Genomic DNA, 26,304 nt, shown 5'->3' on the forward strand with positions numbered 1-26,304 from the left:
CCATTGAAGCGACCACTCTGAACGGCAGTAGTCTGGCACGTATCACGATGAGGACTGAACCGGTTAAGATGCGGTTGTCGGGGAATCATTCTGAGATGATTTCATTCTTCATTCTGCCGTCTTCCCATGTTCCTCTGGTCCTTGGATACCCCTGGCTGAAGGAACACAATCCCACGTTCGATTGGGTGACGGGCAAGGTAACGAGTTGGAGCCTTGATTGTCATGCTAACTGTCTCAAGACTGCCTGCCCCCATTCGGTTCCCAGTCAGGTGATTGAGGCTAAACCCCCAGATTTGTCCCTGGTTCCCGAGACATATCACGATTTGGGGGAAGTTTTCAGTAAGCAGAAGGCTCTGTCACTCCCTCCCCACCGACCATATGATTGTGCCATCAACCTGGTCCCTGGAGCTGTCTACCCCAAGGGAAGGTTATACAGTATCTCCCGACCTGAACGTGAGGCGTTGGAGACCTACATCAAGGAGTCCCTAGCTGCTGGTCTCGTTCGTCCCTCGTCATCACCCCTGGGGCAGGATTCTTCTTTGTGGGTAAGAAGGATGGCTCTCTTCGACCGTGTATTGATTATCGGGGGTTGAATGACATCACGGTCAAGAACAAGTATCCCCTGCCCTTGATGAGTTCTGCCTTCGACTCCTTACAGGGTGCTACGGTGTTCACCAAGCTAGACCTACGCAATGCGTATCACCTGGTCCGGATCAGAGAGGGGGACGAGTGGTTGACGGGGTTCAATACACCGATGGGTCACTTCGAGTATCAGGTGATGCCGTTTGGACTGACCAATGCTCCAGCGGTATTCCAGAGTATGGTGAACGACGTCCTGAGAGATATGATCGGTCTCTTTGTGTTTGTTTACCTGGATGACATTCTGATCTTCTCGAAGGAACCTTCCGACCACGTCCAGCATGTCCGGCAGGTTCTGCAGCGATTGTTGGAGAATCGCCTGTTTGTGAAGGCCGAGAAGTGCGAGTTTCACGCCCACACGACATCCTTTCTCGGGTACATCATCTCCAGGGGAGAGATTAGGATGGACCAGGAGAAGGTTAGAGCGGTTCTGGAATGGGCCCAGCCCGGTACGAGATTGCAGCTCCAGAGATTTTTGGGGTTTGCGAATTTCTACCGCAGATTCATCCGGGATTACAGCCGTGTGGCCGCTCCGTTAACTGCCTTGACTTCCAGTATCAGGACCTTCAAGTGGAATCCGGAGGCGGATCGAGCGTTTCTGGATTTGAAGAGGCGATTCACCAACGCACCGATTCTCTCTCAACCGGACACGGCCCGTCAGTTCGTCGTTGAAGTGGACGCGTCTGATGTGGGAGTTGGCGCCATCCTGTCGCAGCGATGCTCCACGGACAGTAAACTCCATCCCTGCGCCTACTACTCTCGTCGCCTTTCGCCTGCGGAGAGGAATTACGATGTGGGTAACCGGGAGCTTCTCGCGGTGAAACTTGCCTTGGAGGAGTGGCGCCACTGGTTGGAGGGGCGGAGCAACCGTTTATTGTCTGGACTGACCACAAGAATCTTGCTTACGTGCAATCGGCTAAACGTCTCAACTCCCGTCAGGCCAGGTGGGCGTTGTTTTTCGGACGATTCAAGTTTGCCCTGACGTTCCGACCTGGATCTAAGAACGGCAAGGCGGACGCCTTGTCCCGGATGTTCTCCAAGACGGAGGAGAGTGGGTCCAAGACCGAGACAATCCTCCCCCGGAACTGCGTCGTGGGAGCAGTTATGTGGAAGATTGAGGAGGAGGTGCTGGCGGCCCCTTCGGACTCAGCCCGGTCCCGGTAACGGTCCACCCGGTCGGTTGTTTGTGCCTGAGTCGGTTCGTCCTGCTGTCCTCAAATGGTCCCACGCCAGCAAGATGGCTTGTCACCCTGGCGTGGCTCGGACAATGGCGTTTCTTCGCAGACGTTTTTGGTGGCCTGCCATGGCCGAGGATACTCGGGGTTTTGTTGCTGCCTGTCCAGTGTGTGCGCAGAATAAGAGTACCAATCGGCCCAGCTCTGGACTACTTCACCCCCTTCCTATTCCCCGGCGACCATGGTCGCATCTGGCCCTGGACTTCGTCACGGGGTTGCCCGCTTCTGAGGGGAACACGGTCGTTCTGACTATCGTGGACAGATTCAGCAAGTTCGCCCACTTTGTGCCAATTGCCAAGCTTCCCTCTGCCTCGGAGACGTCCGAGATCCTGGTTAGGGAGGTTTTCAGGGTCCACGGTTTGCCCAGTGATATCGTTTCCGACCGTGGCCCTCAGTTTACCTCTGCTGTCTGGAAGTCCTTCTGTTTGGCCATTGGAGCTACTGTCAGTCTCACATCTGGTTTTCACCCCCAATCCAATGGTCAGGCGGAGAGAGCCAACCAGAAGATGGAATCAACGCTACGCTGTCTGGTCTCTTCCAACCCCACCTCCTGGGTCTCTCAGTTGCCTTGGGTTGAGTATGCCCACAATACTCTTCCTACATCTGCCACTGGGATGTCTCCCTTCCAGTGCCTGTATGGCTACCAACCTCCCTGTTTCCTTCTCAGGAGAAGGAGCTCTCAGTGCCTTCTGTTCAGGCCCATATTCGTCGTTGCCACCGGACCTGGCATCGGGCCAGAAAGGCACTCCTTAGAGTTTCGGACCGGTATCAGCTCCAGGCGAATCGTCGCCGGATCCCCGCTCCCACCTATACCATCGGAGATAGGGTTTGGTTGGCCACACGGGATCTTCCGTTACGGACTGAGTCTAGGAAGTTGTTACCGAAGTTCATTGGTCCGTTTGTGGTGGAGAAGGTGATCAATCCAGTGGCAGTTCGACTCAAACTACCGAGGGACGCTCAGAGTCCATCCCACCTTTCATGTCTCCTGCCTCAAGCCTGTCTTCCTCAGTCCTCTGTTGCCTCCTCCGCCTCCTCCTCCTCCTCCTCGGATGATCGGAGGTGGTCCTGCCTACACGGTGCGTCGCATCATGGATTCCAGACGGCGGGGCCGGGGTTTCCAGTATCTCGTGGACTGGGAGGGGTATGGCCCGGAAGAGAGGAGTTGGATTCCGCGGCGACAGGTCCTAGATGCGGACCTCATCAGTGACTTCTACCGCCTCCATCCTGGCGCTCCGGGGAGTCCGCCCGGTGGCGTTCGTCGGAGGGGGGGTACTGTGACGATCCCGGCTGTCTGAGTCGGGTCCTGTCTGGTGACTAGTGTTCCTGTTCGTAATCTCCAGTTTCCCGAGGGTTCGGGAACGCTCCGGGGAGCGCTCTTGTTTTCCGCACCTGCATCCCATCAGCAATCGGCACACCTGGTCCTGATCATCACCCTTCTTAGGCTCTGGCCCAACATCCAGTTCCTGCCGGATCGTTAGCCATGAACAGTATGTTTGTCAGCGTATCAGTCTCTGAGCCATTAGTGTTAGTTTTGTTGTTTTGCACCTTTTTGACTTGCTGTGTACTGACCTCCGTTTTGTTCTGTCTGCAGTCTCTCACCCGGAACCTTCACCCAACCTCTGCCTGATGGTCGGCGGCTGCCGAGCCAGTACCGGACCAACCACTGCACCCTCAACAACCCATCCACGCCACCCGCTCTGTTCCCTGGATTATTCAGCCTCACTCGGAATCTATTAATAAACACTCACCTTTGTCTCAACGTACCTTGTCCTGGTCTGCTTCTGGGTTCTGGCTTAGTTAACCGTGACAGTAACGTAACAACATTTGGAAAAAGTCAAGGGGTGTGAATACTTTCTGAATGCACTGTAAGTGAGGTAATGCTTGATCATGGTAAGTGAGGTAATGCTTGATCATGGTAACTGACATAATGCTTGATCATGGTAACTGATGTAATGATCATGGTAACTGACATAATGCTTGATCATGGTAACTGACATAATGCTTGATCATGGTAACTGACATAATGCTTGATCATGGTAACTGACATAATGCTTGATCATGGTAACTGACATAATGCTTGATCATGGTAACTGACATAATGCTTGATCATGGTAACTGAAATAATGATTATGTAACTGACATTTACATTATACATTTTAGTCATTTAGCAGACGCTCTTATCCAGAGCGACTTACAGTTAGTGAGTGCATACATTTAATTTTTTTCATACTGACATAGTGCTTGATCACGGTAACTGACGTAATGCTTGATCATGGTATTAATTAATCCAAGATGTCGTAGTAGTGTGGTTGTGTTTGTGTTGTGTCCTCGTGTAAATAGCCTGTTTGTTTTTTTTGTGTGTCTTTTTTTGTTATATATTTCTCTCACTTTCCATCACTTAATAAAATATACTTTCCTGCAACCCACCTCACCCAATGTGGAACGGATTCTATTATTTCTTTATTTTTATCAAGAACCTACGGCTGAAACTAGCCAGCTAACTAGCTACTTGCTATTAGCCACCGTTAGCGGTCTTCACCACTGTCCGTGGCCTGCACTACCTACCAGCCAGCTCTAGCCTGAACAATTATCGGCCAGTCTGCACAGCGTGCTATCGACCCAGAGCATATTGGATTTTCTGCCGGAATCACTGAATCACTGGACCTTAACACCGGACCATCGCGACTAGCTAGCTGCAACCGAATGGCTGTTGTTGGCTAATTACCATTGTCCCGACGTACCAGTTAGCCTTGAGCTAGCCTCGAACCAGGCCCATCTCCCGGCTATCTACATCTCTGTCAACCAGACGGGACCTCCTAGTGTTGACACAAACCCCGCATCCATCACGACTGGTCTGCCGACGTAATCGTCTGATGTGGTTTCAACAGAAATGTCCATCCCCAACTATAACATTTTCCGTCTAGATGGAACTGCCAAAGGGGGCGGAGTTGCAATCTACTGTAGAGATAGCCTGCAGAGCTCTATCATACTATCCAGGTCTGTGCCCAAACAGTTTGAGCTTCTACTTCTAAAAATCCACCTTTCCAGACATAAGTCTCTCACTGTTGCCGCTTGCTACAGACCCCCCTCAGCCCCCAGTTGTGCCCTGGACACCATATGTGAATTGATTGCCCCCCATTTATCCTCAGAGTTCGTACTGCTTGGTGACCTAAACTGGGATATGCTTAACACCCCGGCCTTCCTACAATCCAAACTAGATGCCCTCAATCTCACACAAATGATCAAGGAACCTACCAGGTACAACCCTAAATTCGTAAACATGGGTACCCTCATAGATATCATCCTGACTAATTTACCCTCTAAATACACCTCCGCTGTCTTCAACCAGGATCTCAGCGATCACTGCCTGCGTCCGTAATGGGTCCGCAGGTCAAACAACCACCCCCTCATCACTGTCAAACGCTCCCTAAAAAACTTCAGCGAGCAGGCCTTTCTAATTGACCTGGCCCGGGTATCCTGGATGGATATTGACCTCATTCCATCAGTAGAGGATGCCTGGATGTTCTTCAAAAGTGCTTTCCTCTCCGTCTTAAATAAGCATGCCCCATTCAAAAAATTAAGAACTAAGAACAGATATAGCCCCTGGTTAACCCCAGACTTGACTGCCCTTGACCAGCACAAAAACATCCTGTGGCGTACTGCATTAGCATCGAACAGCCCCAGCGATATGCAACTTTTCAGGGAAGTCAGGAACCAATATACACAATCAGTTAGGAAAGCAAAGGCTAGCTTTTTCAAATAGAAATGTGCATCCTGTAGCACTAACTCCAAAAGGTTTTGGGACACTGTAAAGTCAATGGAGAATAAGAGCACCTCCTCCCATCTACCCACTGCACTGAGGCGAGGAAACACTGTCACCACCGATAAATCTATGATAATCGAGAATTTCAATAAGCATACCCCTACCCCGGCCACCAGCTCTGCACCCTCCTCTGCAACTTCCCATGCCCCACCCGCTTCTCCTTCACCCAAATTCAGATAGCTGATGTCCTGAAAGAGCTGCTAAATCTGAACCCTTACAAATCAGCTGGGCTAGACAATCTGGACCCTTTCTTTCTAAAATTAGCCGACGAAATTGTCGCAACCCCTATTACTAGCCTGTTCAACCTCTCTTTCGTATCATCTGAGATCCCCAGAGATTGGAAAGCTGCCACGGTCATCCCCCTCTTCAAAGGGGGTGACACTCTAGATCCAAACTGTTACAGACCTATATCCATCCTGCCCTGCCTTTCGAAAGTATTTGAAAGTCAAGTTAACAAACAGATCACCAACCATTTCGAATCCCACCGTACCTTCTCCGCTATGCAATCTGGTTTCCGAGTTGGTCATGGGTGCAAATCAGCCACGCTCAAGGTCCTAAACGATATAATAACCGCAATCGATAAAAGACAGTACTGTGCAGCTGTCTTCATCGACCTGGCCAAGGCTTTTTACTCTGTCAATCACTGCCTTCTTATTGGCAGACTAAATTGCCTTAGTTTCTCAAATGACCGCCTTGCCTGGTTCACCAACTACTTCTCAGATAGAGTTCAATGTGTCAAATCGGAGGGCCTGTTGTCTGGACCTCTGGCAGTCTCTATGGGGGTGCCACAGGGTTCAATTCTTGGGCCGACTCTATTCTCTGTGTATATCAATGATGTCGCTCTTGCTGCTGGTGACTCTCAGATCCACCTCTACGCAGACGACACCATTTTGTATACATCTGGCCCCTGTGTTAACAAACCTCCAAACAAGCTTCAATGCCATACAACACTCCTTCCGTGGCCTCCAACTGCTCTTAAATGCTAGTAAAACTAAATGCATGCTCTTCAATCGAACGCTGCTTGCACCCGCCCGCTCGACTAGAATCACTACTCTCGGCGGGTCTGACTTAGAATATGTGGACTACAAATACCTACAGTGCTATGAAAAAGTATTTGCCCCCTTTCTAATTTTCTCTACTTTTGCATATTTGTGATATTGAATGTTATCAGATCTTCAACCAAAACCTAATATTAGATAAAGGGAATGTAAGTGAACAAATAACACAACAATTACATATTTATTTCATTTATTTCATAAACAAAGTTACGCAACACCCAATTCCCCTTGTGAAAAAGTAATTGCCCCCTTACACTCAATAACTGGTTGTGCCACCTTTAGCTGCAACCAAATGCTTCCTGTAGTTGTTGATCAGTCTCTCACGTTGCTGTGGAGGATTTTTGGCCCACTCTTCCATGCAGAACTGCTTTAACTCAGTGACGTGTGGGTTTTCAAGCATGAACTGCTTGTTTCAAGTCCTGCCACAACATCTCAATTGGGATTAGGTCTGGACTTTGACTAGGCCATTCCAAAACTTCCAATTTGTTGCTTTTTAGCAATTTTCATGCAGACTTGATTGTGTGTTTTGGATCATTGTCTTGCTGCATGACCCAGCTGCGCTTCAGCTTCAGCTCACAGACGGATGGTCTGACATTCTCCTGTAGAATTCTCTGATACAGAGCAGAATTCATGGTTCCTTCTATTAAGGCAAGTCGTCCAGGTCCTGAGGCAGCAAAGCATCCCCAAACCATCACACCACCACCACCATGCTTGACCTTTGGTATGATGTTCTTACTGTGGAATGCAGTGTTTGGTTTTCACCAGGCATAATGGGACCCATCTCATCCAAAAATCTGACTCAAGTTTGCCAAAAAGCACCAGAATGATCATCAAGACTCTTGGAAGAACGTTCCTTGGACAGATGATTCAAAAGTATAACTTTTTGGACGACATGGTTCCAGTAATGCCTGGCGAAAACCAAACTCTGCATTCCACAGTAAGAACATCATACCAAAGGTCAAGCATGGTGGTGGTGGTGTGATGGTTTGGGGATGCTTTGCTGCCTCAGGACCTGGACGACTTGCCTTAATAGAAGGAACCATGAATTCTGCTCCGTATCAGAGAATTCTACAGGAGAACGTCAGACCATGTCAGACCAAACCCACTGGCTCCAGGTCATCTATAAATCACTGCTAGGTAAATCCCTGCCTTGGCTGGTCCTCACTACATATTCGTCGCCAAACCCACTGGCTCCAGGTCATCTATAAATCACTGCTAGGTAAATCCCTGCCTTGGCTGGTCCTCACTACATATTCGTCGCCAAACCCACTGGCTCCAGGTCATCTATAAATCACTGCTAGGTAAATCCCTGCCTTGGCTGGTCCTCACTACATATTCGTCGCCAAACCCACTGGCTCCAGGTCATCTATAAATCACTGCTAGGTAAATCCCTGCCTTGGCTGGTCCTCACTACATATTCGTCGCCAAACCCACTGGCTCCAGGTCATCTATAAATCACTGCTAGGTAAATCCCTGCCTTGGCTGGTCCTCACTACATATTCGTCGCCAAACCCACTGGCTCCAGGTCATCTATAAATCACTGCTAGGTAAATCCCTGCCTTGGCTGGTCCTCACTACATATTCGTCGCCAAACCCACTGGCTCCAGGTCATCTATAAATCACTGCTAGGTAAATCCCTGCCTTGGCTGGTCCTCACTACATATTCGTCGCCAAACCCACTGGCTCCAGGTCATCTATAAATCACTGCTAGGTAAATCCCTGCCTTGGCTGGTCCTCACTACATATTCGTCGCCAAACCCACTGGCTCCAGGTCATCTATAAATCACTGCTAGGTAAATCCCTGCCTTGGCTGGTCCTCACTACATGTTCGTCGCCAAACCCACTGGCTCCAGGTCATCTATAAATCACTGCTAGGCAAATCCCTGCCTTGGCTGGTCCTCACTACATATTCGTCGCCAAACCCACTGGCTCCAGGTCATCTATAAATCACTGCTAGGTAAATCCCTGCCTTGGCTGGTCCTCACTACATATTCGTCCGCCAAACCCACTGGCTCCAGGTCATCTATAAATCACTGCTAGGTAAATCCCTGCCTTGGCTGGTCCTCACTACATATTCGTCGCCAAACCCACTGGCTCCAGGTCATCTATAAATCACTGCTAGGTAAATCCCTGCCTTGGCTGGTCCTCACTACATATTCGTCGCCAAACCCACTGGCTCCAGGTCATCTATAAATCACTGCTAGGTAAATCCCTGCCTTGGCTGGTCCTCACTACATATTCGTCGCCAAACCCACTGGCTCCAGGTCATCTATAAATCACTGCTAGGTAAATCCCTGCCTTGGCTGGTCCTCACTACATATTCGTCGCCAAACCCACTGGCTCCAGGTCATCTATAAATCACTGCTAGGTAAATCCCTGCCTTGGCTGGTCCTCACTACATGTTCGTCGCCAAACCCACTGGCTCCAGGTCATCTATAAATCACTGCTAGGCAAATCCCTGCCTTGGCTGGTCCTCACTACATATTCGTCGCCAAACCCACTGGCTCCAGGTCATCTATAAATCACTGCTAGGTAAATCCCTGCCTTGGCTGGTCCTCACTACATGTTCGTCGCCAAACCCACTGGCTCCAGGCCATCTATAAATCACTGCTAGGTAAATCCCTGCCTTGGCTGGTCCTCACTACATATTCGTCGCCAAACCCACTGGCTCCAGGTCATCTATAAATCACTGCTAGGTAAATCCCTGCCTTGGCTGGTCCTCACTACATGTTCGTCGCCAAACCCACTGGCTCCAGGTCATCTATAAATCACTGCTAGGCAAATCCCTGCCTTGGCTGGTCCTCACTACATATTCGTCGCCAAACCCACTGGCTCCAGGTCATCTATAAATCACTGCTAGGTAAATCCCTGCCTTGGCTGGTCCTCACTACATGTTCGTCGCCAAACCCACTGGCTCCAGGCCATCTATAAATCACTGCTAGGTAAATCCCTGCCTTGGCTGGTCCTCACTACATGTTCGTCGCCAAACCCACTGGCTCCAGGTCGTCTATAAATCACTGCTAGGTAAATCCCTGCCTTGGCTGGTCCTCACTACATATTCGTCGCCAAACCCACTGGCTCCAGGTCATCTATAAATCACTGCTAGGTAAATCCCTGCCTTGGCTGGTCCTCACTACATGTTCGTCGCCAAACCCACTGGCTCCAGGTCATCTATAAATCACTGCTAGGCAAATCCCTGCCTTGGCTGGTCCTCACTACATATTCGTCGCCAAACCCACTGGCTCCAGGTCATCTATAAATCACTGCTAGGTAAATCCCTGCCTTGGCTGGTCCTCACTACATGTTCGTCGCCAAACCCACTGGCTCCAGGCCATCTATAAATCACTGCTAGGTAAATCCCTGCCTTGGCTGGTCCTCACTACATGTTCATCGCCAAACCCACTGGCTCCAGGCCATCTATAAATCACTGCTAGGTAAATCCCTGCCTTGGCTGGTCCTCACTACATGTTCGTCGCCAAACCCACTGGCTCCAGGTCATCTATAAATCACTGCTAGGTAAATCCCTGCCTTGGCTGGTCCTCACTACATATTCGTCGCCAAACCCACTGGCTCCAGGTCATCTATAAATCACTGCTAGGTAAATCCCTGCCTTGGCTGGTCCTCACTACATATTCGTCGCCAAACCCACTGGCTCCAGGTCATCTATAAATCACTGCTAGGTAAATCCCTGCCTTGGCTGGTCCTCACTACATATTCGTCGCCAAACCCACTGGCTCCAGGTCATCTATAAATCACTGCTAGGTAAATCCCTGCCTTGGCTGGTCCTCACTACATGTTCGTCGCCAAACCCACTGGCTCCAGGTCATCTATAAATCACTGCTAGGTAAATCCCTGCCTTGGCTGGTCCTCACTACATATTCGTCGCCAAACCCACTGGCTCCAGGTCGTCTATAAATCACTGCTAGGTAAATCCCTGCCTTGGCTGGTCCTCACTACATATTCGTCGCCAAACCCACTGGCTCCAGGTCATCTATAAATCACTGCTAGGTAAATCCCTGCCTTGGCTGGTCCTCACTACATATTCGTCGCCAAACCCACTGGCTCCAGGTCATCTATAAATCACTGCTAGGTAAATCCCTGCCTTGGCTGGTCCTCACTACATATTCGTCGCCAAACCCACTGGCTCCAGGTCATCTATAAATCACTGCTAGGTAAATCCCTGCCTTGGCTGGTCCTCACTACATATTCGTCGCCAAACCCACTGGCTCCAGGTCGTCTATAAATCACTGCTAGGTAAATCCCTGCCTTGGCTGGTCCTCACTACATATTCGTCGCCAAACCCACTGGCTCCAGGTCGTCTATAAATCACTGCTAGGTAAATCCCTGCCTTGGCTGGTCCTCACTACATATTCGTCGCCAAACCCACTGGCTCCAGGCCATCTATAAATCACTGCTAGGTAAATCCCTGCCTTGGCTGGTCCTCACTACATATTCGTCGCCAAACCCACTGGCTCCAGGCCATCTATAAATCACTGCTAGGCAAATCCCTGCCTTGGCTGGTCCTCACTACATGTTCGTCGCCAAACCCACTGGCTCCAGGTCATCTATAAATCACTGCTAGGTAAATCCCTGCCTTGGCTGGTCCTCACTACATATTCGTCGCCAAACCCACTGGCTCCAGGCCATCTATAAATCACTGCTAGGTAAATCCCTGCCTTGGCTGGTCCTCACTACATGTTCGTCGCCAAACCCACTGGCTCCAGGTCATCTATAAATCACTGCTAGGCAAATCCCTGCCTTGGCTGGTCCTCACTACATGTTCGTCGCCAAACCCACTGGCTCCAGGTCATCTATAAATCACTGCTAGGTAAATCCCTGCCTTGGCTGGTCCTCACTACATGTTCGTCGCCAAACCCACTGGCTCCAGGCCATCTATAAATCACTGCTAGGTAAATCCCTGCCTTGGCTGGTCCTCACTACATGTTCGTCGCCAAACCCACTGGCTCCAGGCCATCTATAAATCACTGCTAGGTAAATCCCTGCCTTGGCTGGTCCTCACTACATGTTCGTCGCCAAACCCACTGGCTCCAGGTCGTCTATAAATCACTGCTAGGTAAATCCCTGCCTTGGCTGGTCCTCACTACATGTTCGTCATCAAACCCACTGGTTCCAGGCCATCTATAAATCACTGCTAGGTAAATCCCTGCCTTGGCTGGTCCTCACTACATATTCGTCATCAAACCCACTGGCTCCAGGTCGTCTATAAATCACTGCTAGGTAAATCCCTGCCTTGGCTGGTCCTCACTACATGTTCGTCGCCAAACCCACTGGCTCCAGGCCATCTATAAATCACTGCTAGGTAAATCCCTGCCTTGGCTGGTCCTCACTACATGTTCGTCGCCAAACCCACTGGCTCCAGGCCATCTATAAATCACTGCTAGGCAAATCCCTGCCTTGGCTGGTCCTCACTACATATTCGTCGCCAAACCCACTGGCTCCAGGTCATCTATAAATCACTGCTAGGTAAATCCCTGCCTTGGCTGGTCCTCACTACATATTCGTCGCCAAACCCACTGGCTCCAGGTCATCTATAAATCACTGCTAGGCAAATCCCTGCCTTGGCTGGTCCTCACTACATGTTCGTCGCCAAACCCACTGGCTCCAGGTCATCTATAAATCACTGCTAGGTAAATCCCTGCCTTGGCTGGTCCTCACTACATATTCGTCGCCAAACCCACTGGCTCCAGGCCATCTATAAATCACTGCTAGGCAAATCCCTGCCTTGGCTGGTCCTCACTACATATTCGTCGCCAAACCCACTGGCTCCAGGTCATCTATAAATCACTGCTAGGCAAATCCCTGCCTTGGCTGGTCCTCACTACATATTCGTCGCCAAACCCACTGGCTCCAGGTCATCTATAAATCACTGCTAGGCAAATCCCTGCCTTGGCTGGTCCTCACTACATATTCGTCGCCAAACCCACTGGCTCCAGGTCATCTATAAATCACTGCTAGGCAAATCCCTGCCTTGGCTGGTCCTCACTACATATTCGTCGCCAAACCCACTGGCTCCAGGTCATCTATAAATCACTGCTAGGCAAATCCCTGCCTTGGCTGGTCCTCACTACATATTCGTCGCCAAACCCACTGGCTCCAGGTCATCTATAAATCACTGCTAGGCAAATCCCTGCCTTGGCTGGTCCTCACTACATATTCGTCGCCAAACCCACTGGCTCCAGGTCATCTATAAATCACTGCTAGGCAAATCCCTGCCTTGGCTGGTCCTCACTACATATTCGTCGCCAAACCCACTGGCTCCAGGCCATCTATAAATCACTGCTAGGTAAATCCCTGCCTTGGCTGGTCCTCACTACATATTCGTCGCCAAACCCACTGGCTCCAGGCCATCTATAAATCACTGCTAGGTAAATCCCTGCCTTGGCTGGTCCTCACTACATATTCGTCGCCAAACCCACTGGCTCCAGGCCATCTATAAATCACTGCTAGGTAAATCCCCGTCTTATCTTAGCTCATTGGTCACCATAGCAGCACCCACCCGTAGTCTGCGCTCCAGCAGGTATATCTCACTGGTCATCCCCAAAGCCAACACCTCCTTTGGCCGCCATTCCTTCCAGTTCTCTGCTGCCAATGACTGGAACGAACTGCAAAAATCTCTGAAGCTGGAGACTCTTATCTCCCTCACTAACTTTAAGCATCAGTTGTCAGAGCACCTTACCGATCACTGCACCTGTACACAGCCCATCTGAAATTAGCCCACCCAACTACCTCATCCCTATATTGTTATTTATTTTGCTCATTTGCAACCCAGTATCTCTATTTGCACATCATCTTCTGCACATCTATCATTCCAGTGTTAATACTAATTGTAAATAGTTTGCACTATGGCCTATTTATTGCCTTACCTCCATAACTTGCTACATTTGCACACACTGTACATATATTTTCTGTTGTATTTTTGACTTTATGTTTTGTTTACCCCATATGTAACTCTGTGTTGTTGTTTTTATCGCACTGCTTTGCTTTATCTTGGCCAGGTCGCAGTTGTAAATGAGAACTTGTTCTCAACTGGCTTACCTGGTTAAATAAAGGTGAAATAAAATAAATAAATAAAATAATTGGTAACTGACATAATGCTTGATCATGGTAACTGAAGTAATGATCATGGTAACTGACGTAATGATCATGGTAACTGACGTAATGATCATGGTAACTGACATAATGATCATGGTAACTGACGTAATGATCATGGTAACTGACATAATGATCATGGTAACTGACGTAATGATCATGGTAACTGACGTAATGATCATGGTAACTGAAGTAATGATCATGGTAACTGAAGTAATGATCATGGTAACTGAAGTAATGATCATGGTAACTGAAGTAATGATCATGGTAACTGAAGTAATGATCATGGTAACTGAAGTAATGATCATGGTAACTGAAGTAATGATCATGGTAACTGACGTAATGATCATGTAACTGACGTAATGATCATGGTAACTGAAGTAATGATCATGGTAACTGAAGTAATGATCATGGTAACTGAAGTAATGATCATGGTAACTAAAGTAATGATCATGGTAACTGAAGTAATGATCATGGTAACTGAAGTAATGATCATGGTAACTGACGTAATGTTTGTGTGTTGTGTTGTGTGGTGTGGTGGTGTGTGTGGTGTGGTGTGTGTGGTGTGGTGTGTGTTGTGTTGTGGTGTGGTGGTGTGTGGTGTGTTGTGGTGGTGTGTTGTGTGGTGTGTGTGTTGTGTGTTGTGTTGTGTGGTGGTGTGTTGTGGTGGTGTGTTGTGTGTTGTGTGTGTGGTGTGTGGTGTGTGTTGTGGTGGTGTGTTGTGTGGTGTTGTGTGTTGTGTGTTGTGTTGTGTGGTGGTGTGTTGTGGTGGTGTGTTGTGTTGTGGTGGTGTGTTGTTGTGGTGTGTTGTGTGTTGTGTGTGTGGTGTGTGTTGTGGTGGTGTGTTGTGTGGTGTTGTGTGTTGTGTGTTGTGTTGTGTGGTGGTGTGTTGTGGTGGTGTGTTGTGTGGTGGTGGTGTGTTGTTGTGGTGTGTTGTGTGGTGGTGTGTTGTGTGGTGTGTTGTGTGGTGGTGTGTTGTGTTGTGTGGTGGTGTGTTGTGTGGTGTGTTGTGTTGTGTGGTGGTGTGTTGTGTGGTGGTGTGTTGTGTGTTGTGGTGTTGTGGTGGTGTGTTGTGTGGTGTTGTGTGTTGTGTGTTGTGGTGGTGTGTTGGTGTGTTGTGTGGTGTGGTGTGTGTTGTGGTGTGGTGTGTTGTGTGTTGTGGTGGTGTGTTGGTGTGTTGTGTGGTGTGGTGTGTGTTGTGGTGTGGTGTGTTGTGTGTTGTGGTGGTGTGTTGGTGTGTTGTGTTGTGTGGTGTTGTGTTGTGTGGTGGTGTGTTGTGTTGTGTGGTGTTGTGTTGTGTTGTGTGGTGGTGTGTTGTGTTGTGTGGTGGTGTGTTGTGTTGTGTGGTGGTGTGTTGTGTTGTGTGGTGGTGTGTTGTGTTGTGTGGTGGTGTGTTGTGTGTTGTGGTGGTGTGTTGTGTGGTGTGGTGGTGTGTTGTGTTGTGTTGTGTTGTGTTGTGTTGTGTTGTGTTGTGTGGTGGTGTGTTGTGTGTATGTGTACCTGGGCACGATTGAGTGGACAGTCAGGATACCATAGAGGAACACTATGTGGTGTGTTGTGTGTTGTGTTGTGTTGGGAGAGTAATGGACGCTTCGGGTAAGCTTGGCGTCGGGTAAGTTTGGCTTTATACATAGCTTGGGCTTTGTCGAGTAAGGCTTAAACTATGTATTTAGATTGTAGTTAGGTATTGTAGGTAGGTATCGTGGGTTGTTGGGTTGTTGTAGGTAGTTATTGTATGTAATTATTGTAGGTTAGTATTGTATTCGGCGGTGCCGGGTGTAGCACGAAGCAAGCTAGCTAGCTAACTCACCACCTGGACTAGCTGGCGAGTAGCTATTTGCAACGTTATAGTTGTTTCACGCCTGAGAGTGCCTGTAATTACGCCAGCTGGCTGCCTACAATAGTTACATACAATAACTGCCTACCATTCAGCTGTTTTCTAACCTCATTGTCTGAACCGTTAACGTTAGGTAGCAAGTGGCTACTGTGCTTGAAAATTAGCAAGCTTGTTGCAACCTGGATAGCTACTTGTAAACAATAGCTGGAACGACCGGCGAACAGACGCGAACTGGCTGAGTCAATTCAGTGGCTAGCTTTGCACTTGGCTAGCTAACAGTAGCTGCTAGGGGTAAGTCATAACCTACACTTGTGTTTTGTTTTTTACATATTGATAGCCCGAGTCACTCAAGGAATTCGGGACATGGGTGACTAGTTAACGTTAGTTTGGCTCTCTCTGTGTGTTCGTGCCGTGAAAGGAGGGGTTCTTCTTTGTCTGAAAGCAATGGCTAGCTAGTTTGCTAACTATTCTAGCTAACTAACTGGCTGAATAAGTTGACGACGGACGCGCTCAAGCTGTCGGGACTAACCCACAACGTTAGACACGGACACGAACGATCTGCTTGCATGTTGATACACTGGTGGTTGTTGTGGCTGAGTATTGGCGCTAAACCCTGCTGTTGGAGACCGGCATGCTAGCTGGCTGTGGCGTCTTATGACGAGGTGCCCGGACGTTTTTCACGGAATAATACTGCACCTAGTTAGCTAGCTGAATAAACTAGGTTAGTCTATTCCTAGAAAACATTGAACCGCTGTAGTTTACAACAATTATAGTTTCTGAGGTGGAAGTTGGGAGAGTTATATTTGGGAGTTGTGGTGAGGGAGGCCCCGCTCTCTCCTTTCCCAGATGTTTAGTTCATTTTATTCCGATCTTCTCTGCATTATTGTAGCCATCTGCTGCACCCTGTCAACTATGCCTCTGCCTATCCCTGTTCTCTCCTCTCTGCACAGGCTACACAAACGCCTCACACCGCGTGGCTGCTGCCTCTCTAACCTGGTGGTCCCTACACGCACGACCCACGTGGAGTTCCAGGTCTCAGGCAGCCTCTGGAACTGCCGTTCTACTGCCAACAAGGCAGACTTCATCCCAGCCTATGCTACCCTCCAGTCCCTCGACTTCTTGGCGCTGACGGAAACATGGATTACCACTGAAAACACTGCTACTCCTGCTGCTCTCTCCTCGTCTGACCATGTGTTCTCGCATACCCCGAGAGCATCTGGTCAGCGGGGTGGTGGCACAGGAATCCTCATCTCTCCCAAGTGGACATTCTCAATTTTTCCCCTGACCCATCTGTCTATCTCCTCATTTGAATTCCATGCTGTCACAGTCACTAGCCCATTTAAGCTTAATATCCTTGTCAACTATCGCCCTCCAGGTTCCCTTAGAGAGTTCATCAATGAGCTTGACGCCTTGATAAGTTCCTTTCCTGAGGATGGCTCACCCCTCACAGTTCTGGGGGATTTCAACCTACCTATGTCTACATTTGACTCATTTCTCTCTGCCTCCTTCTTTCCACTCCTCTCCTCTTTTGACCTCACCCTCTCACCGTCCCCCCCTACTCACATGGCAGGCAATACGCTTGACCTCATCTTTACTAGATGCTGTTCTTCTACTAATCTCACTGCAACTCCCTCCAAGTCTCCGACCACTACTTTGTATCCTTTTTCTCTCTCCCTCTCCTCCAACACTACTCACTCTGCCCCTACACAGATGGTAATGCGCCGTCGCAACCTTCGGGCTCTCTCTCTCCCGCTACTCTCTCCTCTTCCATCCTATCATCTCTTCCCTCTGCTCAATCCTTCTCCCTCCAATCTCCTGATTCTGCCTCCTCAACCCTCCTCTCCTCCCTTTCTGCATCCTTTGACTCTCTATGTCCCCTATCCTCCCGGCCGGCTCGGTCCTCCCCTCCAGCTCTGTGGCTTGATGACTCATTGCGAGCTCACAGAACAGAGCTCCGGGCAGCTGAGCGGAAATGGAAGAAAACTAGACTCCCTGCAGACCTGGCATCTTTTCACTCCCTCCTCTCTACATTTTCTTCATCTGTTTCTGCTGCTAAGGCCACTTTCTACCACTCTAAATTCCAAGCATCCGCTTCTAACCCTAGGAAGCTCTTTGCCACATTCTCCTCCCTGCTGAATCCCCCCTCCTCCCTCTCTGTGGATGACTTCGTCAACCATTTTGAAAAGAAGGTTGACGACATCCGATCCTCGTTTGTTAAGTCAAATGACACTGCTGGTCCTGCTCACACTGCCCTACCCTATGCTTTGACTTCTTTCTCCCCTCTCTCTCCAGATAAAATCTTGCGACTTGTGACGGCAGGCCGCCCAACAACCTGCCCGCTTGACCCTTTCCCCTCCTCTCTTCTCCAGACCATCTCCGGTGACCTTCTCCCTTACCTCACCTTGCTGATCAACTCATCCTTGACAGCTGGCTATGTCCCTTCCGTCTTCAAGAGAGCGAGAGTTGCACCCCTTCTCAAAAAACCAACACTCGATCCCTCTGATGTCAACAACTACAGACAAGTATCCATTCTTTATTTTCTCAACAAAACTATTGAGCATGCCATCTTTAGCCAACTCTCTTGCTATCTCTCTCAGAATGACCTTCTTGATCCAAACCAGTCAGGTTTCAAGACTGGTCATTCAACTGAGACTGCTCTTCTGTGTGTCATAGAGGCTCTCCGCACTGCTAAAGCTAACTCTCTCTCCTCTGCTCTTGTCCTTCTAGACCTGTCTGCTGCCTTTGATACTGTGAACCATCAGATCCTCCTCTCCACCCTCTCCGAGCTGGGCATCTCCGGCACGGCTCACTCTTGGATTGCGTCCTACCTGACCGGTCGCTCCTAGCAAGTGGCGTGGCGAGAAGCTGTCTCCGCACCACGTGCTTTCACCACTGGTGTCCCCCAGGGCTCAGTTCTAGGCCCTCTCCTGTTCTCGCTATACACCAAGTCACTTGGCTCTGTCATATCCTCACATGGCCTCTCCTATCATTGCTACGCTGACGACACACAACTAATCTTCTCCTTTCCCCCTTCTGATAACCAGTTGGCGAATCGCATCTCTGCATGTCTGGCAGACATATCAGTATGGATGACGGATCACCACCTCAAGCTGAACCTCGGCAAGACGGAGCTGCTCTTCCTCCCGGGGAAGGACTGCCCGTTCCATGATCTCGCCATCACGGTTGACAACTCCGTTGTGTCCTCATCCCAGAGTGCGAAGAGCCTTGGCGTGACCCTGGACAACACCCTGTCGTTCTCCGCTAACATCAAGGCGGTGACCCAATCCTGTAGGTTCATGCTCTACAACATTCGGAGAGTACGACCCTGCCTTACACAGGAAGCGGCACAGGTCCTAATCCAGGCACTTGTCATCTCTCGTCTGGATTACTGCAACTCGCTGTTGGCTGGGCTCCCTGCCTGTGCCATTAAACCCCTACAACTCATCCAGAATGCCGCAGCCCGTCTGGTGTTCAACCTTCCCAAGTTCTCTCACGTCACCCCGCTCCTCCGCACACTCCACTGGCTTCCAGTTGAAGCTTGCATCTGCTACAAGACCATGGTGCTTGCCTACGGAGCTGTGAGGGGAACGGCACCTCCGTACCTTCAGGCTCTGATCAGTCCCTACATCCAAACGAGGTCACTGCGTTCATCCACCTCTGGCCTGCTGGCTCCCTACCTCTGCGGAAGCATAGTTCCCGCTCAGCCCAGTCAAAACTGTTCGCTGCTCTGGCACCCCAATGGTGGAACAAGCTCCCTCACGACGCCAGGACAGCGGAGTCACTCACCACCTTCCGGAGACATTTGAAACCCCACCTCTTTAAGGAATACCTGGGATAGGATAAAGTAATCCTTCTACACCCCCCCTTTACTCCAACCCCCCCAAAAAAATAATAATAATAAAAAATAAAAACATTGTAAAGTGGTTATCCCACTGGCTATAAGGTGAATGCACCTATTTGTAAGTCGCTCTGGATAAGTGTAAATGTAAAATGTAAATGTAAATGTGTTGTGTGTGGTGTGTTGTGTTGTGTGGTGTGGTGGTGTGTTGTGTGTATGTGTACCTGGGCACGTTTGAGTGGACAGTCAGGATACCATAGAGGAACACTATCAGGCCCAGTAGAGACGGCGGTACCAGCATCCGGGTGTAAACTCCCATCCAGGCAAAGTACAGACCAATCGCCTCCCCAAAATACTTCCTGTTAGAGGTCAGAGTCAATATAGTACTTCCTATTACAGGTCAGACAGACAGACTTTAGGTCATACCTGATTAGGTCCATACAGACAGACTTTAGGTCATACCTGATTAGGTCCAGACAGACAGACTTTAGGTCATACCTGATTAGGTCCAGACAGACAGACTTTAGATCATACCTGATTAGGTCCAGACAGACAGACTTTAGGTCATACCTGATTAGGTCCAGACAGACAGACTTTAGGTCATACCTGATTAGGTCCAGACAGACAGACTTTAGATCATACCTGATTAGGTCCAGACAGACAGACTTTAGGTCATACCTGATTAGGTCCAGACAGACAGACTTTAGATCATACCTGATTAGGTCCAGACAGACAGACTTTAGGTCATACCTGATTAGGTCCAGACAGACAGACTTTAGATCATACCTGATTAGGTCCAGACAGACAGACTTTAGATCATACCTGATTAGATCCAGACAGACAGACTTTAGGTCATACCTGATTAGGTCCAGACAGACAGACTTTAGGTCATACCTGATTAGGTCCAGACAGACAGACTTTAGGTCATACCTGATTAGGTCCAGACAGACAGACTTTAGGTCATACCTGATTAGGTCCAAACAGACAGACTTTAGGTCATACCTGATTAGATCCAGACAGACAGACTTTAGATCATACCTGATTAGGTCCAGACAGACAGACTTTAGGTCATACCTGATTAGGTCCAATGGCTGGTATTTGAACATCACTCCGTAATTGGCCCACTCCTCATATAGGAGCTGAAACACAAAGTGTTACCTAGACGATGATTCTCTGGAATCATAAGACATCCTGAAGCACACTGCTGACCAATCACATGAGTTCACCTGTCTGTCGTTCCTCTGATCCCGCCCTCCTTTCCTGGTGAATGACCCCTGAGGACAGAACACAGCGTTACCACTAACCACTGACCTTAACTTCTAACATTTCACCTTGTTATCATGGGGATGGAATCATACTCACATCATGTGGAGGAAAGGCAGAGTTATAGACACCAGTAGCTAATAATGATGAGATACCTGAGAGAGAGAGAGAGAGAGAGAGAGAGAGAGAGAGAGAGAGAGAGAGACAGAGTTAGACACCAGTAGTTAATAACCATTAGATACCTGATAGAGAGAGATACAGAGTTATAGACACCAGTAGTTAATAACCATTAGATACCTGATAGAGAGAGAGACAGAGTTATAGACACCAGTAGTTAATAACCATTAGATACCAGAGAGAGAGAGAGAGAGAGAGAGAGAGAGAGAGAGAGAGAGAGAGAGAGAGAGAGAGAGAGAGAGAGATAGACACCAGTAGTTAATAACCATTAGATACCTGATAGAGAGAGATACAGAGTTATAGACACCAGTAGTTAATAACCATTAGATACCTGAGAGAGAGAGAGAGAGAGAGAGAGAGAGAGAGAGAGAGAGAGAGAGAGAGAGAGAGAGAGAGAGAGAGACAGAGATATAGACACCAGTAGTTAATAACCATTAGATACCTGATAGAGAGAGAGACAGAGTTATAGACACCAGTAGTTAATAACCATTAGATACCTGATAGAGAGAGAGACAGAGTTATAGACACCAGTAGTTAATAACCGTTAGATACCTGATAGAGAGAGAGACAGAGTTATAGACACCAGTAGTTAATAACCATTATATACCTGATAGAGAGAGATACAGAGTTATAGACACCAGTAGTTAATAACCATTAGATACCTGATAGAGAGAGAGTTATAGACACCAGTAGTTAATAACCATTAGATACCTGATAGAGAGAGACAGAGTTATAGACACCAGTAGTTAATAACCATTAGATACCTGATAGAGAGAGAGACAGAGTTATAGACACCAGTAGTTAATAACCATTAGATACCTGATAGAGAGAGAGACAGAGTTATAGACACCAGTAGTTAATAACCATTATATACCTGATAGAGAGAGATACAGAGTTATAGACACCAGTAGTTAATAACCATTATATACCTGATAGAGAGAGATACAGAGTTATAGACACCAGTAGTTAATAACCATTAGATACCTGATAGAGAGAGAGACAGAGTTATAGACACCAGTAGTTAATAACCATTATATACCTGATAGAGAGAGATACAGAGTTATAGACACCAGTAGTTAATAACCATTAGATACCTGATAGAGAGAGAGACAGAGTTATAGACACCAGTAGTTAATAACCATTAGATACCTGATAGAGAGAGAGACAAAGTTATAGACACCAGTAGTTAATAACCATTAGATACCTGATAGAGAGAGATACAGAGTTATAGACACCAGTAGTTAATAACCATTAGATACCTGATAGAGAGAGAGACAGAGTTATAGACACCAGTAGTTAATAACCATTAGATACCTGATAGAGAGAGAGACAGAGTTATAGACACCAGTAGTTAATAACCATTAGATACATGATAGAGAGAGATACAGAGTTATAGACACCAGTAGTTAATAACCATTAGATACCTGATAGAGAGAGAGACAGAGTTATAGACACCAGTAGTTAATAACCATTAGATACCTGATAGAGAGAGAGACAGAGTTATAGACACCAGTAGTTAATAACCATTAGATACCTGATAGAGAGAGACAGAGTTATAGACACCAGTAGTTAATAACCATTAGATACCTGATAGAGAGAGACAGAGTTATAGACACCAGTAGTTAATAACCATTAGATACCTGATAGAGAGAGAGAGAGTTATAGACACCAGTAGTTAATAACCATTAGATACCTGATAGAGAGAGAGACAGAGTTATAGACACCAGTAGTTAATAACCATTAGATACCTGATAGAGAGAGAGACAGAGTTATAGACACCAGTAGTTAATAACCATTAGATACCTGATAGAGAGAGATACAGAGTTATAGACACCAGTAGTTAATAACCATTAGATACCTGATAGAGAGAGAGACAGAGTTATAGACACCAGTAGTTAATAACCATTATATACCTGATAGAGAGAGACAGAGTTATAGACACCAGTAGTTAATAACCATTAGATACCGGATAGAGAGAGAGACAGAGTTATAGACACCAGTAGTTAATAACCATTAGATACCTGATAGAGAGAGACAGAGTTATAGACACCAGTAGTTAATAACCATTAGATACCTGATAGAGAGAGAGACAGAGTTATAGACACTAGTAGTTAATAACCATTAGATACCTGATAGAGAGAGACAGAGTTATAGACACCAGTAGTTAATAACCATTAGATACCTGATAGAGAGAGAGAGACAGAGTTATAGACACCAGTAGTTAATAACCATTAGATACCTGATAGAGAGAGAGACAGAGTTATAGACACCAGTAGTTAATAACCATTAGATACATGATAGAGAGAGATACAGAGTTATAGACACCAGTAGTTAATAACCATTAGATACCTGATAGAGAGAGAGACAGAGTTATAGACACCAGTAGTTAATAACCATTAGATACCTGATAGAGAGAGAGACAGAGTTATAGACACCAGTAGTTAATAACCATTAGATACCTGATAGAGAGAGACAGAGTTATAGACACCAGTAGTTAATAACCATTAGATACCTGATAGAGAGAGACAGAGTTATAGACACCAGTAGTTAATAACCATTAGATACCTGATAGAGAGAGAGAGAGTTATAGACACCAGTAGTTAATAACCATTAGATACCTGATAGAGAGAGAGACAGAGTTATAGACACCAGTAGTTAATAACCATTAGATACCTGATAGAGAGAGAGACAGAGTTATAGACACCAGTAGTTAATAACCATTAGATACCTGATAGAGAGAGATACAGAGTTATAGACACCAGTAGTTAATAAACCATTAGATACCTGATGAGAGAGAGAGACAGAGTTATAGACACCAGTAGTTAATAACCATTATATACCTGATAGAGAGAGACAGAGTTATAGACACCAGTAGTTAATAACCATTAGATACCTGATAGAGAGAGAGACAGAGTTATAGACACCAGTAGTTAATAACCATTAGATACCTGATAGAGAGAGACAGAGTTATAGACACCAGTAGTTAATAACCATTAGATACCTGATAGAGAGAGACAGAGTTATAGACACCAGTAGTTAATAACCATTAGATACCTGATAGAGAGAGAGACAGAGTTATAGACACCAGTAGTTAATAACCATTAGATACCTGATAGAGAGAGACAGAGTTATAGACACCAGTAGTTAATAACCATTAGATACCTGATAGAGAGAGATACAGAGTTATAGACACCAGTAGTTAATAACCATTAGATACCTGATAGAGAGAGAGACAGAGTTATAGACACCAGTAGTTAATAACCATTAGATACCTGATAGAGAGAGAGACAGAGTTATAGACACCAGTAGTTAATAACCATTAGATACCTGATAGAGAGAGAGACAGAGTTATAGACACCAGTAGTTAATAACCATTAGATACCTGATAGAGAGAGACAGAGTTATAGACACCAGTAGTTAATAACCATTAGATACCTGATAGAGAGAGAGAGACAGAGTTATAGACACCAGTAGTAAATAACCATTAGATACCTGATAGAGAGAGAGAGAGAGAGTTATAGACACCAGTAGTTAATAACCATTAGATACCTGATAGAGAGAGATACAGAGTTATAGACACCAGTAGTTAATAACCATTAGATACCTGATAGAGAGAGAGACAGAGTTATAGACACCACTAGTTAATAACCATTAGATACCTGATAGAGAGAGAGAGAGAGACAGAGTTATAGACACCACTAGTTAATAACCATTAGATACCTGATAGAGAGAGAGACAGAGTTATAGACACCAGTAGTTAATAACCATTAGATACCTGATAGAGAGAGAGAGAGAGAGAGACAGAGTTATAGACACCAGTAGTTAATAACCATTAGATACCTGATAGAGAGAGATACAGAGTTATAGACACCAGTAGTTAATAACCATTAGATACCTGATAGAGAGAGAGACAGAGTTATAGACACCAGTAGTTAATAACCATTAGATACCTGATAGAGAGAGAGACAGAGTTATAGACACCAATAGTTAAAATTCCATTAGATACCTGATAGAGAGAGAGACAGAGTTATAGACACCAGTAGTTAATAACCATTAGATACCTGATAGAGAGAGACAGGGTTATAGACACCCAGTAGTTAATAACCATTAGATACCTGATAGAGAGAGAGACAGAGTTATAGACACCAGTAGTTAATAACCATTAGATACCTGATAGAGAGAGACACAGAGTTATAGACACCAGTAGTTAATAACCATTAGATACCTGATAGAGAGAGAGACAGAGTTATAGACTCCAGTAGTTAATAACCATTAGATACCCGATAGAGAGAGAGAGAGTTATAGACACCAGTAGTTAATAACCATTAGATACCTGATAGAGAGAGGCAGAGTTATAGACACCAGTAGTTAATAACCATTAGATACCTGATAGAGAGAGAGACAGAGTTATAGACACCAGTAGTTAATAACCATTAGATACCTGATAGAGAGAGAGAGAGAGACAGAGTTATAGACACCAGTAGTTAATAACCATTAGATACCTGATAGAGAGAGAGAGAGAGACAGAGTTATAGACACCAGTAGTTAATAACCATTAGATACCTGATAGAGAGAGAGACAGAGTTATAGACACCAGTAGTTAATAACCATTAGATACATGATAGAGAGAGATACAGAGTTATAGACACCAGTAGTTAATAACCATTAGATACCTGATAGAGAGAGAGACAGAGTTATAGACACCAGTAGTTAATAACCTTTAGATACCTGATAGAGAGAGAGACAGAGTTATAGACACCAGTAGTTAATAACCATTAGATACCTGATAGAGAGAGACAGAGTTATAGACACCAGTAGTTAATAACCATTAGATACCTGATAGAGAGAGACAGAGTTATAGACACCCAGTAGTTAATAACCATTAGATACCTGATAGAGAGAGAGAGAGTTATAGACACCAGTAGTTAATAACCATTAGATACCTGATAGAGAGAGAGACAGAGTTATAGACACCAGTAGTTAATAACCATTAGATACCTGATAGAGAGAGAGACAGAGTTATAGACACCAGTAGTTAATAACCATTAGATACCTGATAGAGAGAGATACAGAGTTATAGACACCAGTAGTTAATAACCATTAGATACCTGATAGAGAGAGAGACAGAGTTATAGACACCAGTAGTTAATAACCATTATATACCTGATAGAGAGAGACAGAGTTATAGACACCAGTAGTTAATAACCATTAGATACCTGATAGAGAGAGAGACAGAGTTATAGACACCAGTAGTTAATAACCATTAGATACCTGATAGAGAGAGACAGAGTTATAGACACCAGTAGTTAATAACCATTAGATAC

General features: G+C 46.6%; 1 protein-coding gene across 1 annotated transcript in view; it reads right to left on the bottom strand.

Annotated features, from left to right (window-relative positions):
• The window catches only part of LOC121555626 (anoctamin-1-like), a 252,274-nt gene that overhangs the window by 144,371 nt on the left and 81,599 nt on the right, over positions 1-26,304 (bottom strand). The window contains exons 8-11 of the mRNA XM_045215172.1: positions 20,903-20,958; positions 20,767-20,814; positions 20,615-20,679; positions 19,765-19,899 (exon numbers count right to left, since the gene is read on the bottom strand). Of these exons, the coding sequence (XP_045071107.1) occupies positions 19,765-19,899; positions 20,615-20,679; positions 20,767-20,814; positions 20,903-20,958 (304 nt within the window). The remainder of the gene's footprint in view (positions 1-19,764; positions 19,900-20,614; positions 20,680-20,766; positions 20,815-20,902; positions 20,959-26,304) is intronic.

This window comes from Coregonus clupeaformis, unplaced genomic scaffold (genome assembly GCF_020615455.1).
Source record: "Coregonus clupeaformis isolate EN_2021a unplaced genomic scaffold, ASM2061545v1 scaf0384, whole genome shotgun sequence".
In the NCBI taxonomy this organism is placed as follows: Eukaryota; Metazoa; Chordata; class Actinopteri; order Salmoniformes; family Salmonidae; genus Coregonus; species Coregonus clupeaformis.